General features: G+C 40.8%; 1 protein-coding gene and 1 non-coding gene across 4 annotated transcripts in view; both read right to left on the bottom strand.

The window, feature by feature from the left end:
- Positions 1-20,383, bottom strand: part of SLC2A12 (solute carrier family 2 member 12) — an 84,043-nt gene that overhangs the window by 38,455 nt on the left and 25,205 nt on the right. For 2 of the 3 annotated variants that reach the window (XM_035700495.2, XM_025422322.3), the window contains exons 3-4: positions 6,745-6,867; positions 2,294-2,426 (exon numbers count right to left, since the gene is read on the bottom strand). In XM_035700495.2, coding sequence (XP_035556388.2) covers positions 2,294-2,426; positions 6,745-6,867 — 256 coding nt within the window. Of the gene's footprint in view, positions 1-2,293; positions 2,427-2,923; positions 5,583-6,744; positions 6,868-20,383 lie in introns of those variants that run through there. The other variant, XM_035700497.2, reaches the window with a different exon arrangement.
- LOC112645773 (U6 spliceosomal RNA) lies at positions 3,896-4,002 on the bottom strand. Its single transcript, XR_003127242.1, has one exon. It is a non-coding gene; the product is annotated as a U6 spliceosomal RNA (small nuclear RNA).

The following is a 20,383-nucleotide window of genomic DNA, read 5'->3' on the forward strand; positions in this document are numbered from 1 at the left end:
GCTAGGCACGGTATAGAGGTTCCATACGAAGGATAATAGGCAGAGGCCATTCCTGGAAACCAAAACTTTATAATTTAGTTAAGGAGGTGAAACCACTAGGGTTTTAGCTAAGCAGTATAGAAGAAAATGGGACTGGAAAATGTTAAAAATCCAGGAAAGGAATGTTCTCCAGGACTAAGCTTATGCAGGGCTTCAAAGATGAGGATTTGCATCATCTTTTAAGGCATAAGGATGTCAGGTTAAATCTTCAATGATAACTCTATGTAGGAATAGAAGCAGAGATAAAGAGATAAGTGCCAGTGAAGTAGGAGGGATTCTAGGGAAGAAAATTGTTTCATAGGAGCTAAAAGAGGATTTCAAGATAGAGTAGGTGTGGTGGAGTAAATGTGATTTAAAAAAAAAAATTCTGTGTCCTTCATCTCATCAAGAGATTAAGTCAGTTTGTATACCCCTTGATTCTGGGCTGTAGAATGTACTTGTAGGATGTGAGAAAGTAACGGGGGTACTGCGGTGTGACTTCTAGAACATACACTTTACAGAGCCTAATAGCTCCTGCTTCCATGCCTTGGAAGGCTGCCCTGAGTCTGCCACATGAGGAAGCCACATGAGCCTGCTGGAGGCCAAGGCAGCACATGGACAAGAGAAGCTCCCCACTGAGCAGCATCAGTCTCATCCACGCAGGTGAGGCTCTCATACTGCCCAATCCAACTGTCTCTCCCACCCACGTAGGCGCATGAGCGCACCCAGAGGTAACAAGCGTGGTTACCAAAGAATCCTGGGGAATGGGGGCAGTAGTGTATTTTAAGCGGTGACGTTTGGGGATGGTGCGTCACACCTAAACAGACAACCAGTGTGAAACAGGTGACAGGGCAGAATGAGAGAGGAAGAATGACCACTGGATTTGGAGGTCTTCCGTGTCCTGGCATCTGTGTCCCGTAAAAGGCCTTAAAGCTGAATCAAGCTTCCAGATGAATGCATAGAGTCACCAAGGCCTGAGGCTGTTGGTTATTTGAATCCTGTATCTGTAATTAATAGTCTCGTTCAGATTCTGTGCTCTCCAAGAAATCTCGTCAGTTGGCTTCAGCTTGCATAGAGCCAAGCAATGTGCGGATCAGGCCAAGGGGATGGCCAGCCTTCCTGACAATTATATTTCCTTGTAAATAAATAATTTTCATTTTCATTGTATTTTTAAGAAACAGGGATTTATCTATAATTAAAAATTGACCCTACAATTTGATATTTAACTTACAGCTTGAATTAAGAGAAAAGTCTTGCTGCTTGTTAACGTGAAATATCTTAAAACTGCAAACCACCCAAAAGTGTGTAAAATATACAAAGTGAAAGTTTTCCAAATCCCACTATAAATAAATATGCACATGTATAGCTACCATCGAATCACCTCTCAGGTTTATTCTTCCCTCAGATAAACGCTGAAGAATCGCTGTGCCCACAGTTCCTGTAGCAATCATACATTTCTCTCTAGTGAACTGAAGGTATTTTTAGAAGAAATTCACAAACTATGAATAAGTAGTACTCTCCCATTGCATTAAAATGTTAGAGCGACTACCCCTACATGTTCAAGCATAATGATTTAACCCTAGGAAGAAGAACAAGTTTCCCTTCATTCTCTGCCTCTGTGTACCGCCTCCTTCCCCGCAGTTCAGCAGTTAGAGCTCTCTGAGTTCTGTTACCAAGAGGACGAGTTTTCTAGAGCCCACATCTAAGTTAAGCTGTTTAAACAATCTCTCTGTGTAAAATGTATTGAACCAGTTTCCAGATGCTACCCATAGGAGAAACTTTTCCTTAGCTCATTTTGATTATGCCATATTTGGAATAATTGCAGTGACTTAAACCCAAGGGTATTCCTGATAATCACAGCCTTAGCTGGTGTTTAGGGTTTACAGACAACCTACACGTGTGATAGAGGTAGAAGCTCATGGCTCTGGCACAAGCTGTGCAAGACATTCCAAGACTTACCTGCAACCCCAAACAAACAAACAAACAAAAAACCCTCCTGCTTGGGGAACCTAGAGAGACGAGAGGGGTTCTTTAAACATTACTGAAAAGAGTTTTGAGAGGTTCACCTGTTAGAAAGCACCGGTTTTTCTCATTCCTTAGCTTAGTCACCCAGATTCAACACGGGGCATAAAAACTGGATTTGTGTTTTGAGAGAGTTTCTCAACAAAGGTAATATCTTGAAATAATTTCAGATGTCGGATCATTGTTCAGTTGTATATAAAAGCTGCATTTTTTGACCAGAGCGTCGTTCAGAGAGCACGCGCATAATACTTACGCTTTTGCCAGCTCCACTGATATTTGTTCCAAAGAGCATCCCTTTGTCTCAGGTATAAACACAACAACAAAAACCAGGGATGCTAAGCTCATGATTGTATATATAAAGCACACCCACGGCAAGCCAATGAGATCTACAAAGGACAAAAGAGACCGATTAAAAATGTGCTTTGTGTTGCTTTGACCCCATTTGTGGACAGCTGCTTCTTAGGGCATGTATAAAAACCTGTGATTTTCTTTCTTTTTTTTTTTAATATGTTATTTATTTATTCATGAGCGATCCAGAGAGAAAGAGGCAGAGACACAGGTAGAGGGAGAAGCAGGCTCCATGCAGGGAGCCGGACGCGGGACTCGATCTCGAGGCTCCAGGATCATGCCCTGGGCCAAAGGCAAGCGCTAAACTGCTGAGCCACCCGGGGCTGCCCCAAAACCTGTGATTTTCAAACATGGTGGTCGTATCCTGGAAACAGCAACCACAAATTAAAGATATGTCCAACCTCTGGAAGTCTCCTTTTTACAAACTACTCCAGCTTTCTCTGTTCAAGCCTTGTGACTATCACAATTTAAACCCAATGCCATCTTCTTGGTGAGGCTGCTTTTCTTTTCCAAAATGGCAAGATCATGCTCATTGAAAAAAAAAAAATTAAAAAAAAAAAAAAGACCTCAAATGACAGAGAAACCTAGAAAGCAGAAGGTAAACTATCTCTTCTGGCTCCTCGGCCTCACATTCCTTCCTAGCTGGTGGGCGTTTTTAAAGGCAGGTGCACAGACGCGCTTTTCTTGAAATGAGCTCACGCTTCTTCACCCTGATTCAAATAAATCATTTATGGTGGCAGCGTTTCCTTTCAGCCGAAAGGACACCAGCCTGAGCAGAAGCGGGAGGACGCAACGGGCAGCGCGACAGCGCGGCGTTCATTCAAGCCCCGTCCCGCTGGGCTTCTCTTGGGGCTGGCAGTCTTTTGCCCAAGTGAGTGCCTAATAAGGTGCTTGTAGCAAGGGTCCTCCTTCCCTCTCTGGGACAGAAACCCAGAATATAGAAAGGGGAGGATAAAACCAAAAAACCAAAAAACCCTACAACCAAAGGTTATTTCATGGAACTTGTCCTGTTTGAGTACTTTCAGTAACGGGGAGCTCACCCCTTTCAGAGACTCTTAGTGCATGGTGGGCTGCCCTTACCCCTTACAGAGGCCTTCCTCACCCATCCTGAAGTCTAAGTGTCCCTTTCAGGAGCCTCCACTCTGAGGTTGTGCCTCGCTCCCTGGGTCCATTCTCCATCCCTTCATACCAGCACCACAGCTGTGCACATCCCTGCCTGCACCCCTACCGCTCTCCTGGGCATCTCCTTGCCCCAAACACCCTGAACTCTTGCAGCCTGAGGTGAACTTTTGCAACCGTTCTGCACAGACCACAGGTTGCATAGCTTCCAGGTGCCCTCCCACGATGGACACATGGCAACCCTCTTACAATATTTAAGCAATCTTCTTAAAACACTTTACTCAGAGCTGAGCTCGATCCAGCTGTATCATGACCACTGCCCAGTGAATTGGTTTCCCCAGAACACTCTGCTTTTTTTTTTTTTTTTTTTTTTTTTTTTTACTGCAGCAAAAATATGGAACGCTTCACGAAATTGCGTGTCATCCTTGCGCAGGGGCCATGCTAATCTTCTCTGTATCGTTCCAATTTTAGTATATGTGCTGCCGAAGCGATCACAACACTCTGCTTTTATGGACATTGCTGAAGTCACACTAAAAGGGCTGGTGTCCAAGGGCTTGCTGCCAAGCAGAACCCTTACTTACCTCTTTTACTTGGAAAACTGATTTTTGAAAGTAACTACAGGTTTCCCCGCTCTTGGACAAGTTTGCATTATGCCACTTTGCTTTTCTGAAAGATCTACGTTAGTACCCAATTTTGCTAAAGGAGAGAAATCCAAAGAGGATTTTCGCTCTTAGGAACTGGTAGCTACTTCTCTGCTTCAAGCCGTCTTGGCTTATGAAAGATTTCCTAGAGACGCTCTAGTTTCAAATAGTGGGAGAAACCTGTATCGAATTTCAAGCTTAGGGCAGCCCGGGGGGGGGGGGGGGGGGGGCTCGGCGGTTTAGCGCTGTCTTCTGCTCAGGGCGAGATCCTGGAGACCCAGGATCGAGTCCCACGTCAGGCTCCCTGCATGGAGCCTGCTTCTCCCTCTGCCTGTGTCTCTGCCTCTGTGTGTGTGTGTGTGTGTGTGTGTGTGTGTGTGTCTCTCAGGAATAAATAAATAAAATCTTAAAAAAAAAAAAAAAAAAGAATTTCAAGCTTAGTCCAATGCAATGTCATCTACAGGTTCATTCCAGGATTTTTAAGTGAATATGCTTTCCCAACATTTGTTTTAAATTCAGGAGAACCTCTGGATGTGCATTAATTAGTTCATCCTCTACATTAGCTATCCTTCCCAGAGATTTGTGTCCTCTTTTTCCAACCCTGCTCATTTCCATTCTTTGTTCTATTTTTTAATTAAAAAAAAAATAAGCACAGTTGACACACAATGTTACATTGGTTTCAGGTATACAACATAGTGATTCATCAAGTTCATACATTATGCTGGGATCACTTCATTTTTTTCTTTTATATTTCTCTTTCTCCATGTGGAAAAACGTGTGTGTGTGTGTGTGTGTGTGTGTGTGTGTCTATGTGTCTCTGTAAAGGTGAAAGGCACAGGACTTGCATAAGATCTGAGTAGAATAGGTGTGGTTGGTGCTGATGAGCAGTTTTTTCATTTCCTTTAATCTTGGGCTATTTCTAAAAATGGGACATAAACATTTGAAAATTTTATGTAAAGCCACGCTTAATAACTCCAAAAGTTAATTTCCAAAAGTAGATATACTAAAAAAAAAAAAAAAAGTGGTTGACAAGATTCAGAAGTGCTATATATAGATATATGCCTTTTTGAGTATATATCCACTTTTCCAAATTAATATATGTATTATTTATATCATATACATACATGAGGAAACAGGAAAGAAAGGAAACAGCTATTGGTCAATTTTGGAGGATGCTGGGGAACTATCTCATTATTTGGAAAACTGGAAAATAAAAATGTTTTAAGCTTTTCTCTTGCCTTTTTTTATGATTCACACATGAGGGCAGGCAAATCACTAAGGAGAAGAAACATCTCCTTAGAGAAGTAGCTTTGATCAAAATTTAGAAGGAACAATGGAATGAAAATAACAGATCTGGGTGATGATCTTCAGGAAAAGCCTCCATTACCAAGTGGGAGACAGATGATATGTCTCTGTGGCAGGACTCACCATCATCTGTAAAGGAGTTTACAAACAAATAAACTCATGAGAGTTTATTTACAAACAATGAGAAACAAATGAGAAACAAATGAGAAAATCTAAATCTGCTCAAGCCTCTAGATCTAAACAGCAATTCACTGGAAACACAAAGGACCGAACTCTGAAACAGATAATCCAGTTTCTTCGTTAAAAATACAAAACTGTGGCCAATCCCGAGTGGCTCAGTGGTTTAGCGCCACCTTCAGCCCAGGGCCTGATCCTGGCTACCTGGGATGGAGTCCAACGTCGGGCTCCCTGCATGGAGCCTGCTTCTCCCTCTGCCTATGTCTCCACCTCTCTTTCTCTGTTTTTCATGAATAAATAAATAAAATATTTAATATATATATTTATATTTAATATATATTTATATTATATATAATATATATATTATATATTTAATATATATATATAGCTGTGGAGGAAGAGGGAGAAATGGAGATGAAACCTAAAAATTATAAGAGACATGCCAATCAACTGTAAGTTATGTATTGGGATGGTGATTCAAGCAAAATCTACAAAAATAATTATCAGACAATTGGAATAATGGGAACACAGACTGGATATTTGATACCAGGGGATTACTACTAATATATTTAGGCTTGATAATGATATCACAGGTATAGTTTTCAAATGTCTTATCTTTTAGAGGTCTACATGGAAATTTTATAGACAAAATGTCATCATGTTTGAAATGTGATTCAAAATAATTGGGGACAGAACAGGTGGGGTTATAAATTAATTAAGAATGATAACATTAGGGAGGGCTGGCTTCCAGTTGGCCCTGGGACCCTCCAGAGAGGGCCTCTACTCTGCTCCCTTGTCCCAGGGCAGGGGGTGGGGCACCCCAACCCCAAATTCACATGTAACAAGCTCTCACCCCAGTCCCCTTTCCTGCCACCCTGAAGAGTATTTAAAACCAGTTTTGAAAAAAAAAAAAAGAATGATAACTTTATTATATGTGCTGCTGAAGCAAGCACAAGAATGATAACTTTAAATTGGGTGGTCGGCATATCAGGTACATTCTTTTTATTCTGAATGTTTTGAACACGTCCAGAGTAAGACGTCTTTTAGGTGAGTGTGCTTCCCTAACATGTGTCCTAGGAGCACAATGGTGTAGAGGAAAATATCGAGTCCTTACCGGTCACAGTCAGAAATGTCAGAGAGATGAGGAGATTGATGCCCCAATTCATGCTAGAAGTTAAAGCCATGGCTCGTCCTCTAATTCCACCAGGAAAAATCTCGCTCAGTAGCAGCCAGGGCACTAGAAGAAAGGGAAGATTGGGGGGGGGGGCAGCAAAATGATCAAAAATCCATTGAATTCAAGGGCCAGCCCTCTGACCCCTGCCCTAGCCCCGCCTGGTTGTGGTTGGAGAGCCAGGCTGTGTCCTTCCTCATGTGCTTCCTCCTCCATCTCCAGCCCAGGGAGAAAGGATTCAGGAGAAACACTGACAGAGCCTGACAATAATCCTGGAAGTAGGGGCAGAGACAAAAAAAAGCACTGGTATGTGACCCAGGCCTGAAAAATGCCAGCGGGAGGGGCGGTGGCTGGGCCACCTGCTGGGGAGCAACCCAGAGGCACCTGCCAAGCCCAAAGCCTGTGCCCCACCAGGACTCCACCTGCTCGAGGGGCCCCTCACTTGGAGAAGTCCAGCATCACAGCTAACGATGAGTGGGTGGGAAATGGAGCCAGAAAGGCAGGAGAAGGTCTTCCGGACCAGAGGCCAGCCAAGCGGGCAGAGGCTCTGACATATACAGAGCTTCCAAATTTGATTATGATACGTGACTTCATGTTTGAATTTCTGAAAGGAGACTCTTGTTGGCCCAAAAACCAATCAGAACACTTTTTATTATCTGAGAGTGACAGGGAGCATTACAGGGCCTGCCTGATGGGACTAGAACTCACTCTTCTGCCCACAGCCTATCAAACCTGGCTTGTCTCAATCAAATAGCTACGAGTTCTTGCAAAGGGCAGAGTACTTTATGAATCTTACCTCAAATGATCCTCCCCAAATCTCGTAAGACAGGAACTGTTACTATCCCTCTTTAGAGGAGATAAAACTCAGGCTCAAAGCATTAATAATTTGCCAAGGTCACAGAGCTCGGAAGCAGTAGGGGTGGCACTGAGCCCTGGCAGTCAGTCCGAGAAACTCATGCTTTTTAATCACAGTGCTCTCTTGGTGGTAGCTCAATAAATATTTGTTAGTGAATAAGTAAATGTGGAGCATGAGCATTTGATTCTGAAGAAAGAAGGACGTGGGGGCTGCCCCAGGCCTGGCTCACTGCTGGCAAAGTCAGCATGCGATGGAAAGCCAGCGGTTACGTACAGACCAGCTGGGGGCCTACCCTAGGGCAGGCAGCAGGGAGGACGGAAGAAGTCGGGGAGGGGTCCCCATGCCGCCCACCACCAGGGCTGCCTATGTGGGAATCAAGCCGTCAGCTGTGTCTCTAATTTAACAACTTGCCTCCCAAGAGGAGATTGGGCTCCGGACAGAAAACATCTGCTCATAGTAAATGTTCTTACTTTAAAGTAAGAAAAAATAAATTGAATTCTAGAAGAGGGCTGGAGAAACAGTTTTGTTTTGTTTTTTTTTTTTTCCTTGATGATCTCTTCCAAGTGCATCCGTATAGGGTTACCATTAGAGCATAGAAGATAATTGGAACAAAAGCAACATGTTTATTATTGCTCTAATTAATAGGGAATTCAAAGTTAAAATTCTGTATCCATCCCCTCTACTTCCTACCCCTTCCAAAACCTTATTTCCTTGGTAAGATCACTTGGCTCTTAATGAGACCACTGCAGTGCTCAGGTGACCTTGTCTTGAGTTTTGTGAGACTGGGGATCTGGCTTTGGGTAGAATGACAGTCGCATTAATTCTGGCGAAGCCTTTGTAATGACCTGCCCCTGGACAAATACAAGATAAAAGTATGTAAATCCAATGTTTTTGAAGTTAAATAATCTATGCCACAGACCCCTATTCCCCTTTCTGCCCGTATTTGTCACAGTGCTGTATAGGATTTCTCATCACCTTTTGCTCTAGCAGCCATGAGGAGGAAGAAGGTGGAGGAAGGGTCACTCTTTTCTAAATGAGCTCACACAGGTTTTCTTGATCTACCTCCATCCCTACTTCATCACCTCTGAAACCTCTTCTTCCCTTCCTCACCTTGTACCATGACCACCTTTTGGAATTATTTGGTGGGATTTTGGTAAATCATCACTGCGGCCATCACACTCATGTTGGCGTCAGATGAGAATGAACTGATCCTGCCGTTACAGAAAATGGTGGGTCTCGCCAACAAGAAAATGAGACTGTTTCACAAAGCCTTAGTTACGAGCACTCAGTCTGAACTGTCAAAGGCTGGCCTAGAAGGACCCACAGTCTACGCTGAAAGCCTGTCCTAGGCATGCACCTGAGCCAGGTTCATTGAACTAATCAGTGAGCAATGGACTGAACATTGAGAGACTGCCCTCCATCTCTAATGAGACTTTGTTAGGAAAGCCTTGCACCTGATATTTCCAAAAAATAATGTATCATTGCAGAAAGCTTCTACTTCTTTCTTGATCTGATAGAAAGAATTCAAGAATCGATTCTTTGGTTTATCTAATATTGACAAACTGGGTGTTGTAGCAGTTGACAAGGGTTTTGACAAGGATGATCCAACCTCCCAGTAAGAATCTGTCAAGTCAAAAACGAGGAGAATATTATTTTAACAATGATATCAGCACCCTAAACTCACAGATTTTCAAATCGAGAAAGTGAAATGAAGTTCTGAAAAGGATCCTTGCAGCAAGATAAAACTTACTGAAAGAATAAGAGTCTCTCTCCATGGCCGACTTAGGAGTAAGATGATGCCAAAATCTGACAGGCCAAAATCCGTTCCCTAGAAAGGAGCTAGGGATGTCCAAAGTAGAAAAAAAATGGAGTAACTCTGTTTCAGTTCATAAGTAAAGAGCACAGAGATGTAAACTATCACAGGGGGATTTAATATGTTGATATTCAGAGTGACAAGTAGAAGTTTTCTGAAAATCACTGATGTTTTCTCTAATGGGATGGCCTCATTTCTCTACCAGAGGAAGTCATTTAATGCCACATGCCACAGTGAAGAAGAGGTGGCTTGCTCCGGGTGTCCTTGTTCTCCCCTGCCCTGAAGATAGACCCACGGGCAGGCGGGGGGCAGGGGGATGCTTGTGCTGTTTGCTCATGAGGAATTCATAGAGTATTAGAGACCTAGTGAACTCCTCTCAAGTGAGTGCCACCACTACTGTTAGGCAGGCCCTGAAACAATCCTCCTTGACCTCCATTCTTCCACCCTTTGCCCCTGCGTTCCACAACTACCTCAGCAATCCTGCCTCCTTTAATGTCAAAGTCTGTACATCTTTGAGGCCTTCTCTGTGCTGCAAGGATACAGGAAAGTTTAGACTTGCTGGGACATACTTTGCCCACAAGTATTGACACTTGTATCTCACATGATATTAAGTAACAGGGCTGCCCATCAGGACTTGCCTAATCCAGATGAAATCTGCAGACTGGGTTTATGGCTGCACAAAGCATCATGAAAAGACCATGAAGGACAAATATGTTGTGGTGTCTCTGTGTGCCGTGGAGGACATGGACTTGCATTAGCTGGGGCAATCCATGGAGATGCCTTAGGCTTCCCACAGATAACCTGCCACACTTACCCCCCTGCCCCCTCCATATGAGCCACTGAGGCTGTCACTTCAGCCCTCGCCTTGCCCTGTTGAGTGCTTCCTAAACTTCCTGGCATACTAGTTCCAGGTTTGAAAGATTCACGGAGATCTTAAACTCTTGCCAGAAAATTCTTGGCAACTCGGAAGGCAGAATTTTCAATGATTTGATTTGCCAAAGAGTCCGTGTTCCATACTTTGCAAAGGTGAAGCCAAATCCCATGGCTTTTATTGTGTATGCAAAAAGCACATAGCACACCTAGCTCTCTGTCTGCCAAGAGATCCCTTGAATGTGAATATGAGAGGAAAACACACCTATTTCCTTCCAACCAGAGGTTTAAATCCTGGCCTCAAAAGTTCCCTAAGTGGGAACGGTCTGCTCTTTAAAAGAAGACACTCCACTGTGGGCCACTGTCTCCAACATCAGTGATGATGCAATAGCTTTCATTTGTTTTTATTTTTATTTCTCATATTCCCCTTTCTCTTCATCTCTCTGAGTTTTGCTCATGCCTGGCCTCTTCTAAAGCAAATATTTTACTCAAGAATATTATCTTCTAGTACTTAAATAAACCAAGAAAAGCAATCAAAACCTTAATGTTCCCCAATCTTTCTATCTTAATGATTTCTAGTCAACACCAACTGAAATGATTTTTTTAGACATATTTCAAGGAAAATTGAAGTCAATGGAATAACTCTCAGTTTAAAAAAAAATGCCAGAATTAATTATGACTTTCTTTTGTGAGCAGATACCTGCTCACAAAAAAAGCTACTGGCAGTAGACTTTAAACTTTCTTGTGTAGCCTTTAAAATAATTTTTATTTTATTTTTTAAAAGATTGTTTAAAATTTTATTTATTCATGAGAGACAGAGGGAGGTAGAGACATAGGCAGATGGAGAAGCAGGCTCCATGCAGGGAGCCTGATGTGGGACTCGATCCCAGGACTCTGGGATCATGTCCTGGGCCAAAGGCAGACCTTCATCCACTGAACCACCCAGTGTCCCTTTAAAATAATTTTTAAAACTAAGTACTTTCTTTCATTTATAAGTCAACATCAAACTTTCTTTTCACTGTAAATTTAAATGATAGCAAAGAATGTAATTTTTTTTTTCCTTTAAAGATTCTATTTATTTATTTATTTGAGAAAGAGAGGGAGAACACAGAAGGAGAGTGAGAAGGAGAAGCAGACTCCCTGCTGAGCAGAGTACCAGACTTGGGCTCAATCCCAGGACCCTGAGATCATGACCTGAGCTGAAGGCAGACGCTTAACCAACTGAGCCACCCAGGTGCCAGCAAAGAATACAACTTCTATTGTATTATAAATTCAAACATATAGAAGAGAGCACTTCTCACTCTTTAAATATTTCCAGTAGAATTGAAATACCATACCTGATATTCATCATCATCTATTTAAAAAATATAGGAATAAGATATTTAAGGTAAGTTTTATATTGTTTTTCACATTGAACTCAGTATTTTATCCTTTTGCAATGCATTTTAAACTTGAAAGTCTTGATCACTTCATCATAGTGCTCTGAAAAAAATTACCATAAACTGAACTGAAATTTTAGTTCTTTTTTTAAAATTTCCCCTAAGAGCTTTTAGGTATTTTTTTTAGTTATTAATACTATAAATAATACAAAATGGATAAAAATTATAGAACTATATTATAAATCTTTAGAATTAACTATTAGAAATGAAAAGTGAAATTTGTTGAAAAATCTCTCTTAATGGACAGGGAGTTTTTTTAAAATTATATATGTGTGGATGAATGTCATTTCTAGAATAACATGATACATTTCTACTCTTTAGATGAAATTTATTGTTCTCAAGAATAATGAAAAAGTATGGGGAACTGAGGAAATTTTATAATAGAAATATCACTCAGTTTTTTGAATTAACAACAAAAAAAGTTATTTGTAATGATACATCAGCTGATCACTTAGTAGGTCATCCTTTAATTTTGTTGAAAGCAAATTGTTGGCAATTGTAGGCCTATGAAAGGATTACTATCCAGTCATTAGAGTCATTTTTCTATACCACACTTACACCAATATTTCCAATTATCTTTTGGATTAGTGCTACTGAGTTTTTTTATAATTTGGGACATGTATCATCATAATAAGTTTTCTGAGGGTTAACAGGTTTACTTTCTTCCACTTAAAGTGGAAGCACAATTATTCCTAGGAAGATGAGAAAGAAGAAATTTTAGGCAACAGATTTTTCCTAAAAATCAAGAAATTGATTTTCCTTGATTCATGACTGAAGCAGTACTCTGCGAAATCAACCCCGAGGAGTACGAATATCCCAATTTCAGACCACTGAACTAGGATTCAAAATGAAAAAGAAAAGGAGTTATAAGAAAATAGCCTTTTTAAATTAACACTGGAACTGGAATGTCATGCTTCAGATGTAATATGTTATTTTGTGCTTTTTTGATGATTGATGCTTTGGACTTTAATCAGAAAGGTATTATAGTCTTTCATGTTATTAATGTTCCCTGGAAAAATTCTTAACATTGTGTTCTGGAAAACAATAAAGTAACAAAGGAATGCTTGTGTTTATTAAGATAGTGTTAAAACCTTAGTCTGTTTCTTTAATGTCTTTACTATTCTGATAATTCACAATTCTCAAGGGCACAGGACTGTGAGGAAAGTTCAACTCTATTGTTTTATGTGAACGATTGCCCACAGTAATGGAATTGATGGTGTCATTTCACTGTGTGTTGAGTTGTGCTCATCCTACAAAAATGCAGTTTTTAGACTGGTTCTGTCAGGTTCTGGTCGGTTGCATCATCTGACTCCAAAGAGGACTTTAGGATTTAATTAGGTAAGGGCACATATGTCTTTAAGTTTTTCCTCCTTTGCTTGGCTTCAAACTTAGCATAAAACTATTCAGACACTAATTTTTATTAATTTTGCATTATATTAATGATTAACATCAGAGGGCCAAATAGCTCATCATTTTAATCAATTAAAATGGCCTTTAATTTCACTAATTGGAAAAAAAGAACAGGATGGATGGGAATATTGGTGATAACTAAAACCTGAGATTTAAAGGAAAAAAATGTGAAAAATCTTAAGCTTACATACCTAACACCTAACTTATACTTAACACAAACCAATGTGTGAATATGATTGACTAATGGCTACAGTTGATACTAAAATTCTCATGTTTAAAGTCTAATAAACATGCCTTTTCTCTAAAGCTTTGTGATTATCCCATAAGAAGAATGACAGAGAAAAAAAAAGATGACCAGTAAAAATGCCTTTAACTTTGATGATTCTGAATACTAAAGACCTAGTATCTAGGAGGAAATCTGAAGACTATCAGAATCTTTATTGAAACATTGGATATACTTCTGGTTTGTAAGCTTCTCTGTTCTAAACCCAGCATCTCCTGGAGTAAAGCAGCTAAGTAAACTTCTAAATTAGAACCTGCTGTTTCACATCCCTGGAATGTCAAAATCTTTAGCTGTGCAAACATCACATGAACAATTTCTTTTTGAAGAGCTAAAGTTATTTGGATATAAAAATCTAAATTTAAATGTTATGGCAGATGAGTCTTATGCTTCCTACTGATACCCATGCTCCAAAAAGCTGGCTAAACTCCATAAAACTAAACCAAACAAAAAGTTAGACTCTACAGTTTTTGAACCTTAAAAAATTTCGAGTTTCTTATTTAAAACAGAAAAGTGGCCTTTTTAGGATTCTTGACCTGAGAGACAATTCTTCATGGGGCGCTTGCAGTTCTGTGTGTCATATGAGCAAAAGCACTGACTGCTTTTGTTTTGGGTTTTCTTTGTATGACAAACAGCCTTAGAAGACAGAGATAGTGTCTCCTCTGGAGGAAAGGCTTGTTTACTACCCAAAAAATTAAAGATATCTTCTTCCACAGAGGAAATCAGGCTGGCTTACTGTCTATTATAAAAGATTTGGGTTCCCTAGGCTTGGCGATCCTCTTCTCAAAAATGGCCAATTATATGTGCTCGTGTCATCTGGTTCTCTTCATGTTGCCCTGTGGGTACTGGGGCTTGAGGGAATGATGCAATGCTGATACTCTAGCTATTGCTGTTGCTGGGAGTGATAAATTGTCCTGTCTGATCAAGAAGTCTTATGTTGTTTTCCAAAATCCATAAAACTGAGAAAGGCTAACTTGTTAATTTGCAAGTGGAATAAAATATTAGCCAGCTTGCAGTTCTTCAGAGTTTGATCACTTACAGCTATGGTATGATTTTTTCCACAAAGATCTTTTATTACTATTACTAATTATGGACTGCCCTTTACATCTTGAGGGATTTAATGGGACTGTTAAGTCTGAGATAATCCATTGAAATATTTCTGTAAACTCTAATGTTAATTAAATAAGCAAAAACAAACCGCAAATACCAGGTTCAGATTTTCACATATTTCTTTTGGAAAACTGTGAAGGAATTGTCTCAAGTCCTTTTTATAAAGAGTCAAGTTTAAATACATCTAATTACTAAACCAAAGTAGGAAAAATTATCCCATGATATTGTTAATCTCAATATTTATTTTCAAGGGAAAGGCTAGAAATCTGGAAATGAATATTTTGTTTAGCATTATAATTTTTTTTAAATGGCCTTAATTTTAGGACATTTAAAACATGAACTTTCTTAGATTATCAAATATTGAAAATGGCCTTGTGTCCTCAATTGAGTAGCTTTATTCAGATACAATTTTTGGTCAGATGTGCATGGGATTCCACATACCATCATTCATTTCTGATTCCCTATGTACTGACCCAGATACATACCAGAGAAGATCAGGATATAGAACTCCAGACTAGAGAGAGAGAGAGCTGCCCCTTCTCTCACAGAAGCTGAGAGTATTCTAGAAACGTTTTTTAACTTACTCAACAAATAATTATTGAGCCCCTATTGTGGGCCAGACCCTAGGTTAGGCTAGAGGAAACAACTGTGAAAAAGACATAGTTTGTATTCACATAGGACATAAAGTCCAGATTAGTTACACCAACTTGGAAGAGTAGACATTTGGGTATTGCTCAGCCTATATCACACCTTTCACACCCCAATGGAAAAACCTGCCTGGTTCCCTAGGAAGATCTCTTCACTGTAGGTAATCCAGAATTAAACCATATTTTAAAACATAGATCTATCCTTTTTAGTCTTGACCCAACTGGAATGGTGTATGGGAGGGAGGTGAGGAGGACCGTGGCATTACAATTCAACATAGGGCCGTGGAACATGTCCTGTGTGTCCTGACATGACTTAAGCAAAATGCCTGCTGAGGTCAGTGCTGGCATTATCAGAACTATTCATGTCATGTCTAGACCAGAACCTGATATTTGTTAACACTAAGAACTAACTGTACTGAGTCCATACTGCACACCAGGAACTGAACTAGGAACATTTTATACAGGTTGCCTCATTTGACCCCACCACTATGAAGTAGACCATATTTGCCTCATTTTCTAGATAAGGAAACTAAAAGAAACCTCAAGAGAGAAATTGACTTGCCCAAAGTTCTACACCCTGGAGCTGAGAGTGGAAGCCAGATAGCTGGGTGCCAAAGCCTGTCTGAATTTAAACACTTGGTGTTACAGCCTCTACAGGCTTTCTTACTATTCCACTAAACCTTCAAGCTCACATCCCCTCAAGGCCACTGGATCTGCCATCAACCCTGCTTAAAACTGTCTGCTCCCAGATCTTCACACTGCTTTCTTCATATAAGCCTTGGCCCAACATCACCACCCCAGGAAGGCCTTCTGTGACCATGTGACCTCCTCCACACCTGCTCCTTCATTTATCCTTCCTGTTGTTTCTTTACCATTCTAATCTCCACCTAGAGTTGAATACTTCTCTCCTCCTGACACTGTATTATACATGTATTCATGTTCTTGCTCATTGCCTATCCTCACCACTGGCTCCACAAGGGCAGCTGTGGACCTCACTCACCTGTCCCCAGCTAACCACACCTAGCACTGGGCCCAGTATATCATGGGTGAGCATTAAGTGAGTGAATTAACAAATCCCCATCGCTTCCTCCCTCTCCCCTCTCCTCTTGGTCACCCCAAATTGCTTTCTTGCTGGAACTCCTGCCTATTTGGTAAAAGAGCTTAGAGGAGTTGATTTGGTGGCACCTGTCACTCAGTCTACAGTGTGAGGTTCTGCTTGAATGAGTGAATACAGAGGTAGTTAAAGGATAACCGTTACAGACTCATTACTGAACTTGACATGTGACATTGGACAAATTCTTTCCATCTGCTTTCATGAAGAGATACTAGTCATGAGATGAGAGAGGAGTTCCTTAATTTATGAACGCAGGAATGTTTGGATCTTGAAAAGCTCTAATTATTGTGGAAAGAATACCTACACACATTTTTCTATGTTATAGTGGCTAATTTAAGAAGGGCTGGGTTTCTATACAAATATCACCTCAAATGAACTCATGAGAGAATAATTTCATGCCTTGGGTTTGGGCTCATCGGTGCTTTATTTTTGAAGCATGAGTAGAAGAGAAATCTTCATGTGGCTCTAAGTCCTCACAATGTCAGGAATCCTTGGTTCTACCCTGAAGTTTGAACCATGATGGACAAATACGGAGCTATTAAAAAGAGCTAAGTGATAATCAGGATCACCTCAGAAACACAGTTTTTGAACATATTTTTGAAGTGAAAAATGAGGTATAGAAAGTCAAATGTTTAATAAAGGTCTCTAATAAAAGCAATGGAGTCTATATCTTGATTTCATTTGATGGAAGAGTTTTTGTATTAGTTACTGAAAAAATGGAGGGGAGAGGCTCCTAACCTCTTTAGGCCACGAATCCTTCAGCAAGCTGGTGAAGACTATGGGTTCTTTTGAATAACATTTTAAATGCATAAAATAAAATACATGAGATTACTTGGTACCAACCAAATTCATGACCCCTCCTGAATTTAGATTCTAGGGCAACCCTGTTATTTTACAATTAGGAAAACAGAAGACCAGAAAGTAAAATGATGTAGGGCATGTGCTTTAACCTAAAAATAGAATTTTTTTTTCTTTTTTTTTCTTTTGGCTGAAGAAACTATGTTGTGATCTAATACAATTAAGGAATGTTGTTCTAAGCCAACTCATATTTAAGAATGTTTAATAAAAATTTTTTTTAAAGATTTTATTTATTTATTCATGAGAGACACAGAGAGGCAGAGAAGCAGGCAGAGGGAGAAGCAGGCTCCATGCAGGGAGCCCGATGTGGGATTCAATCCCAGGTCTCCAGGATTATACCCTGGGCTGCAGGCAGCTGCGCCACCAGGGCTGCCCAATAAAAATGGTTTTAGTCTCCCTTTCAATTTTACTTTAGAAAAGCAAGTACTTTTCCCTTTATACCACTGTTTATGCAAAGGACTTGTGTCTGTTACAAGCAATAAACTCTCTAAATGAAATACCTGGGCAATAATCACATCAGATTGATACACTTTATAATGCATTCAAAATCTGGTATGAAAACCTTGATTATGAAAGGAGGGAAAATGAGTGGGAACTATCAGAGAGGGAGACAAAACATGAGAGACCCCTAACTCTGGGAAATGAACATGGGGTGGTGGCAGGGGAGGTGGGCGGGGGGTTGGGGTAACTGGGTGATGGGCACTGAGGGGGCACTTGACGGGATGATCACTGGGTGTTATATGTTGGCAAATCAAACTCCAATAAAAAAATACAAAAAACCAAAACCAAACCTTGTTCCTGTTAAAAACGTTCTCTAAACTCCCACTGGTTTGTGCAGTTTATACCAATACTCTAGAATACGATTTTGGTGATTGAATTGGCATTCCTAGGATATGTTTTCTTTACAAAAGAATAACTACAACATAAACACAGGCATAAACAACTGACTTTTGGCAAGTAAAACAAGGACAATTACCAGATCTCTTCTAAAAATTCTAGGAGAATCAACAGCCCCAAACTACGGGTGTGAAATAATTGGTTGTTCTCTTTAGCGGGGAAGATCTGAGATTCTTAGACTGCCTCCTGATCCCATGCATGAATATCCAGCTCTTTAGGCTTATGTATTTTACTCAATGTGGACTTATATGGCACTTTTTAGGGCCCGTTTTTAAGGACTTTATTATGAGCTGACTTAATCCTCACAATACTGTAAGATAACTCTTAATTGTATCTACATTTATAAATGATAAACTATGAGGCACAGAGAGGTTAACTAACTTCCCTAGGGTTGCACAGCGGGCAAGTGGCAGAGTTGAGATTCGACTCTAGGTGGCGACCTACTTCAAAGTCCATGCTTTCCCTTTTCTAAAAAAATGAACCCATACTTACACATAACCCAGCTTAGGCCTTGGAACCACAACTATAAGTTGAAGAAACCATAAGATGAAGGGTCATTTCTTTTTCCCATACCCCATGAGATTCTCCATCTCATTAGCAAAAGGAACTCTGTTCTCCATACAGCAGGAAAACGCCTAGGTGTCCAAGACAAATCCAGAGCTACTTTTATTTATTTTTTTTTCAGAGCTACTTTTAGATACTGAGTCTGAAGTTCCCAATAACTCTTCATGACTTAACAAAGAAAAGCCCTAAATGCCTCCTGCTACCTATTTCTGAGCACTCCTAACTTCTGTACTTCTCATCTTATAGGCAAAACCAGAAGATTTTTGAAAATATGCTGAAGTGATGGATTGTTCTGCAAAAAGCCTCACAATGGTCACTGGCAGGGACAGCAGTGTCGTGGCAGCCTAGCATTTCCAGCTTACGTGGCACTTTGCCTGCCCCAGACAACTTGACACATATAAAAAACATACTTTGAGGGCAGCCTGGGTGGCTCAGCGGTTTAGTGCCGCCTTCAGCCCAGGGCGTCCTGGGGATCGAGAATCGATGGGAGACCTGGGATCGAGTCCCACATTGGGCTCCCTGCAGGGAGCCTGCTTCTCCCTCTGCCTGTGTCTCTGCCTCTCTTTCTCTCTGTTACACACTCTCATGAATAAGTAAATAAAATCTTTTAAGAAATAAAATAAAAAATAACACACTTTGAGACCTTTCTTATATTTGTATCTCATTTTTAAACTCCTTCTCCTCCAACCTCCCTCTTAGAAACACAAATGTATTCCTTCATGGTTTTCATGCAGTGCTTCCTTTAAGAGAAAGAAGCAAAAAATAGAGATGTCATTTCTTCCCTCTAAGAGCTTATTTTAATAACTATATTTGGTTAATAAACCAAAACAGGGACACCTGGGTGGTTTAGTGGTTGAGCGTCTGCCTTCGGCTCAGATCATGATCCCTGGGTGCTGGGATCGAGTCCCACATGGGTGTCCCCACAGGGAACCTGCTTCCCCTCTCCCCGTCTCTGCCTCTCTCTCTGTGTCTCTCATGAATAAATAAATAAAATATTTTTTAAAAAAACATACAGAAGCAATACACTTCATCATTAAGCACTAAGTTGTGTCATCATACTGACTTCCACTTACAACACACTCAAAGCATCCCGAATGCTCCCGAGGGCATCAGCTCACCTGATGCTCACCATACCCTGTGAGACAACAAGGTTTACTACGCACATTCATAGATGACAAACAGCTGAAGGGAAAGGACCCCAAGGGGGCTGTGTCTCTTGACCGGGGTGTGGAGCAGGGGCCATAAGGCAGCGCGACAGGTAACGCACTGCCCGTTGCACGGCGGCGAGGGGCCCCCTCCTTTTGCAGGGCAGGAGGATCTAGGCTACTTCTGTATGAGCCGTGGCCTTGGGCAGCACGCCACTGACCACCAGGTAAACGGTACCCCCAGAGTTGTGCCGGCACCAGACGAAGCTGGGGGAGATGATGGGAAGCCCTGAAAATTACACCGTCCTACCCTCAGAGATGGGTCAGTTAGTAGCAGAAAGAGGATGGGATGAGGCTCCCGGTGCCTGGGGTTCTAGTCCAAAATCTGTGTGATCTCAATCATCTTGGACATCTTTATTTTCTATAAAAGAAATATGTTATATGTTGAACTAGATAATTTCTAATCTTCATTTCATCTTGAAAGGTATTTGACTTCTCTGATTTGGGAGAAAGGAGGAAGCCAGGGAAGACTGGTGAGCCGTGCTGACACCAGGAACTTGGTATTTAAGGGGCCCTCCT

The sequence above is a fragment of the Canis lupus genome, chromosome 1 (genome assembly GCF_003254725.2).
Source record: "Canis lupus dingo isolate Sandy chromosome 1, ASM325472v2, whole genome shotgun sequence".
NCBI classification, from domain to species: Eukaryota; Metazoa; Chordata; class Mammalia; order Carnivora; family Canidae; genus Canis; species Canis lupus.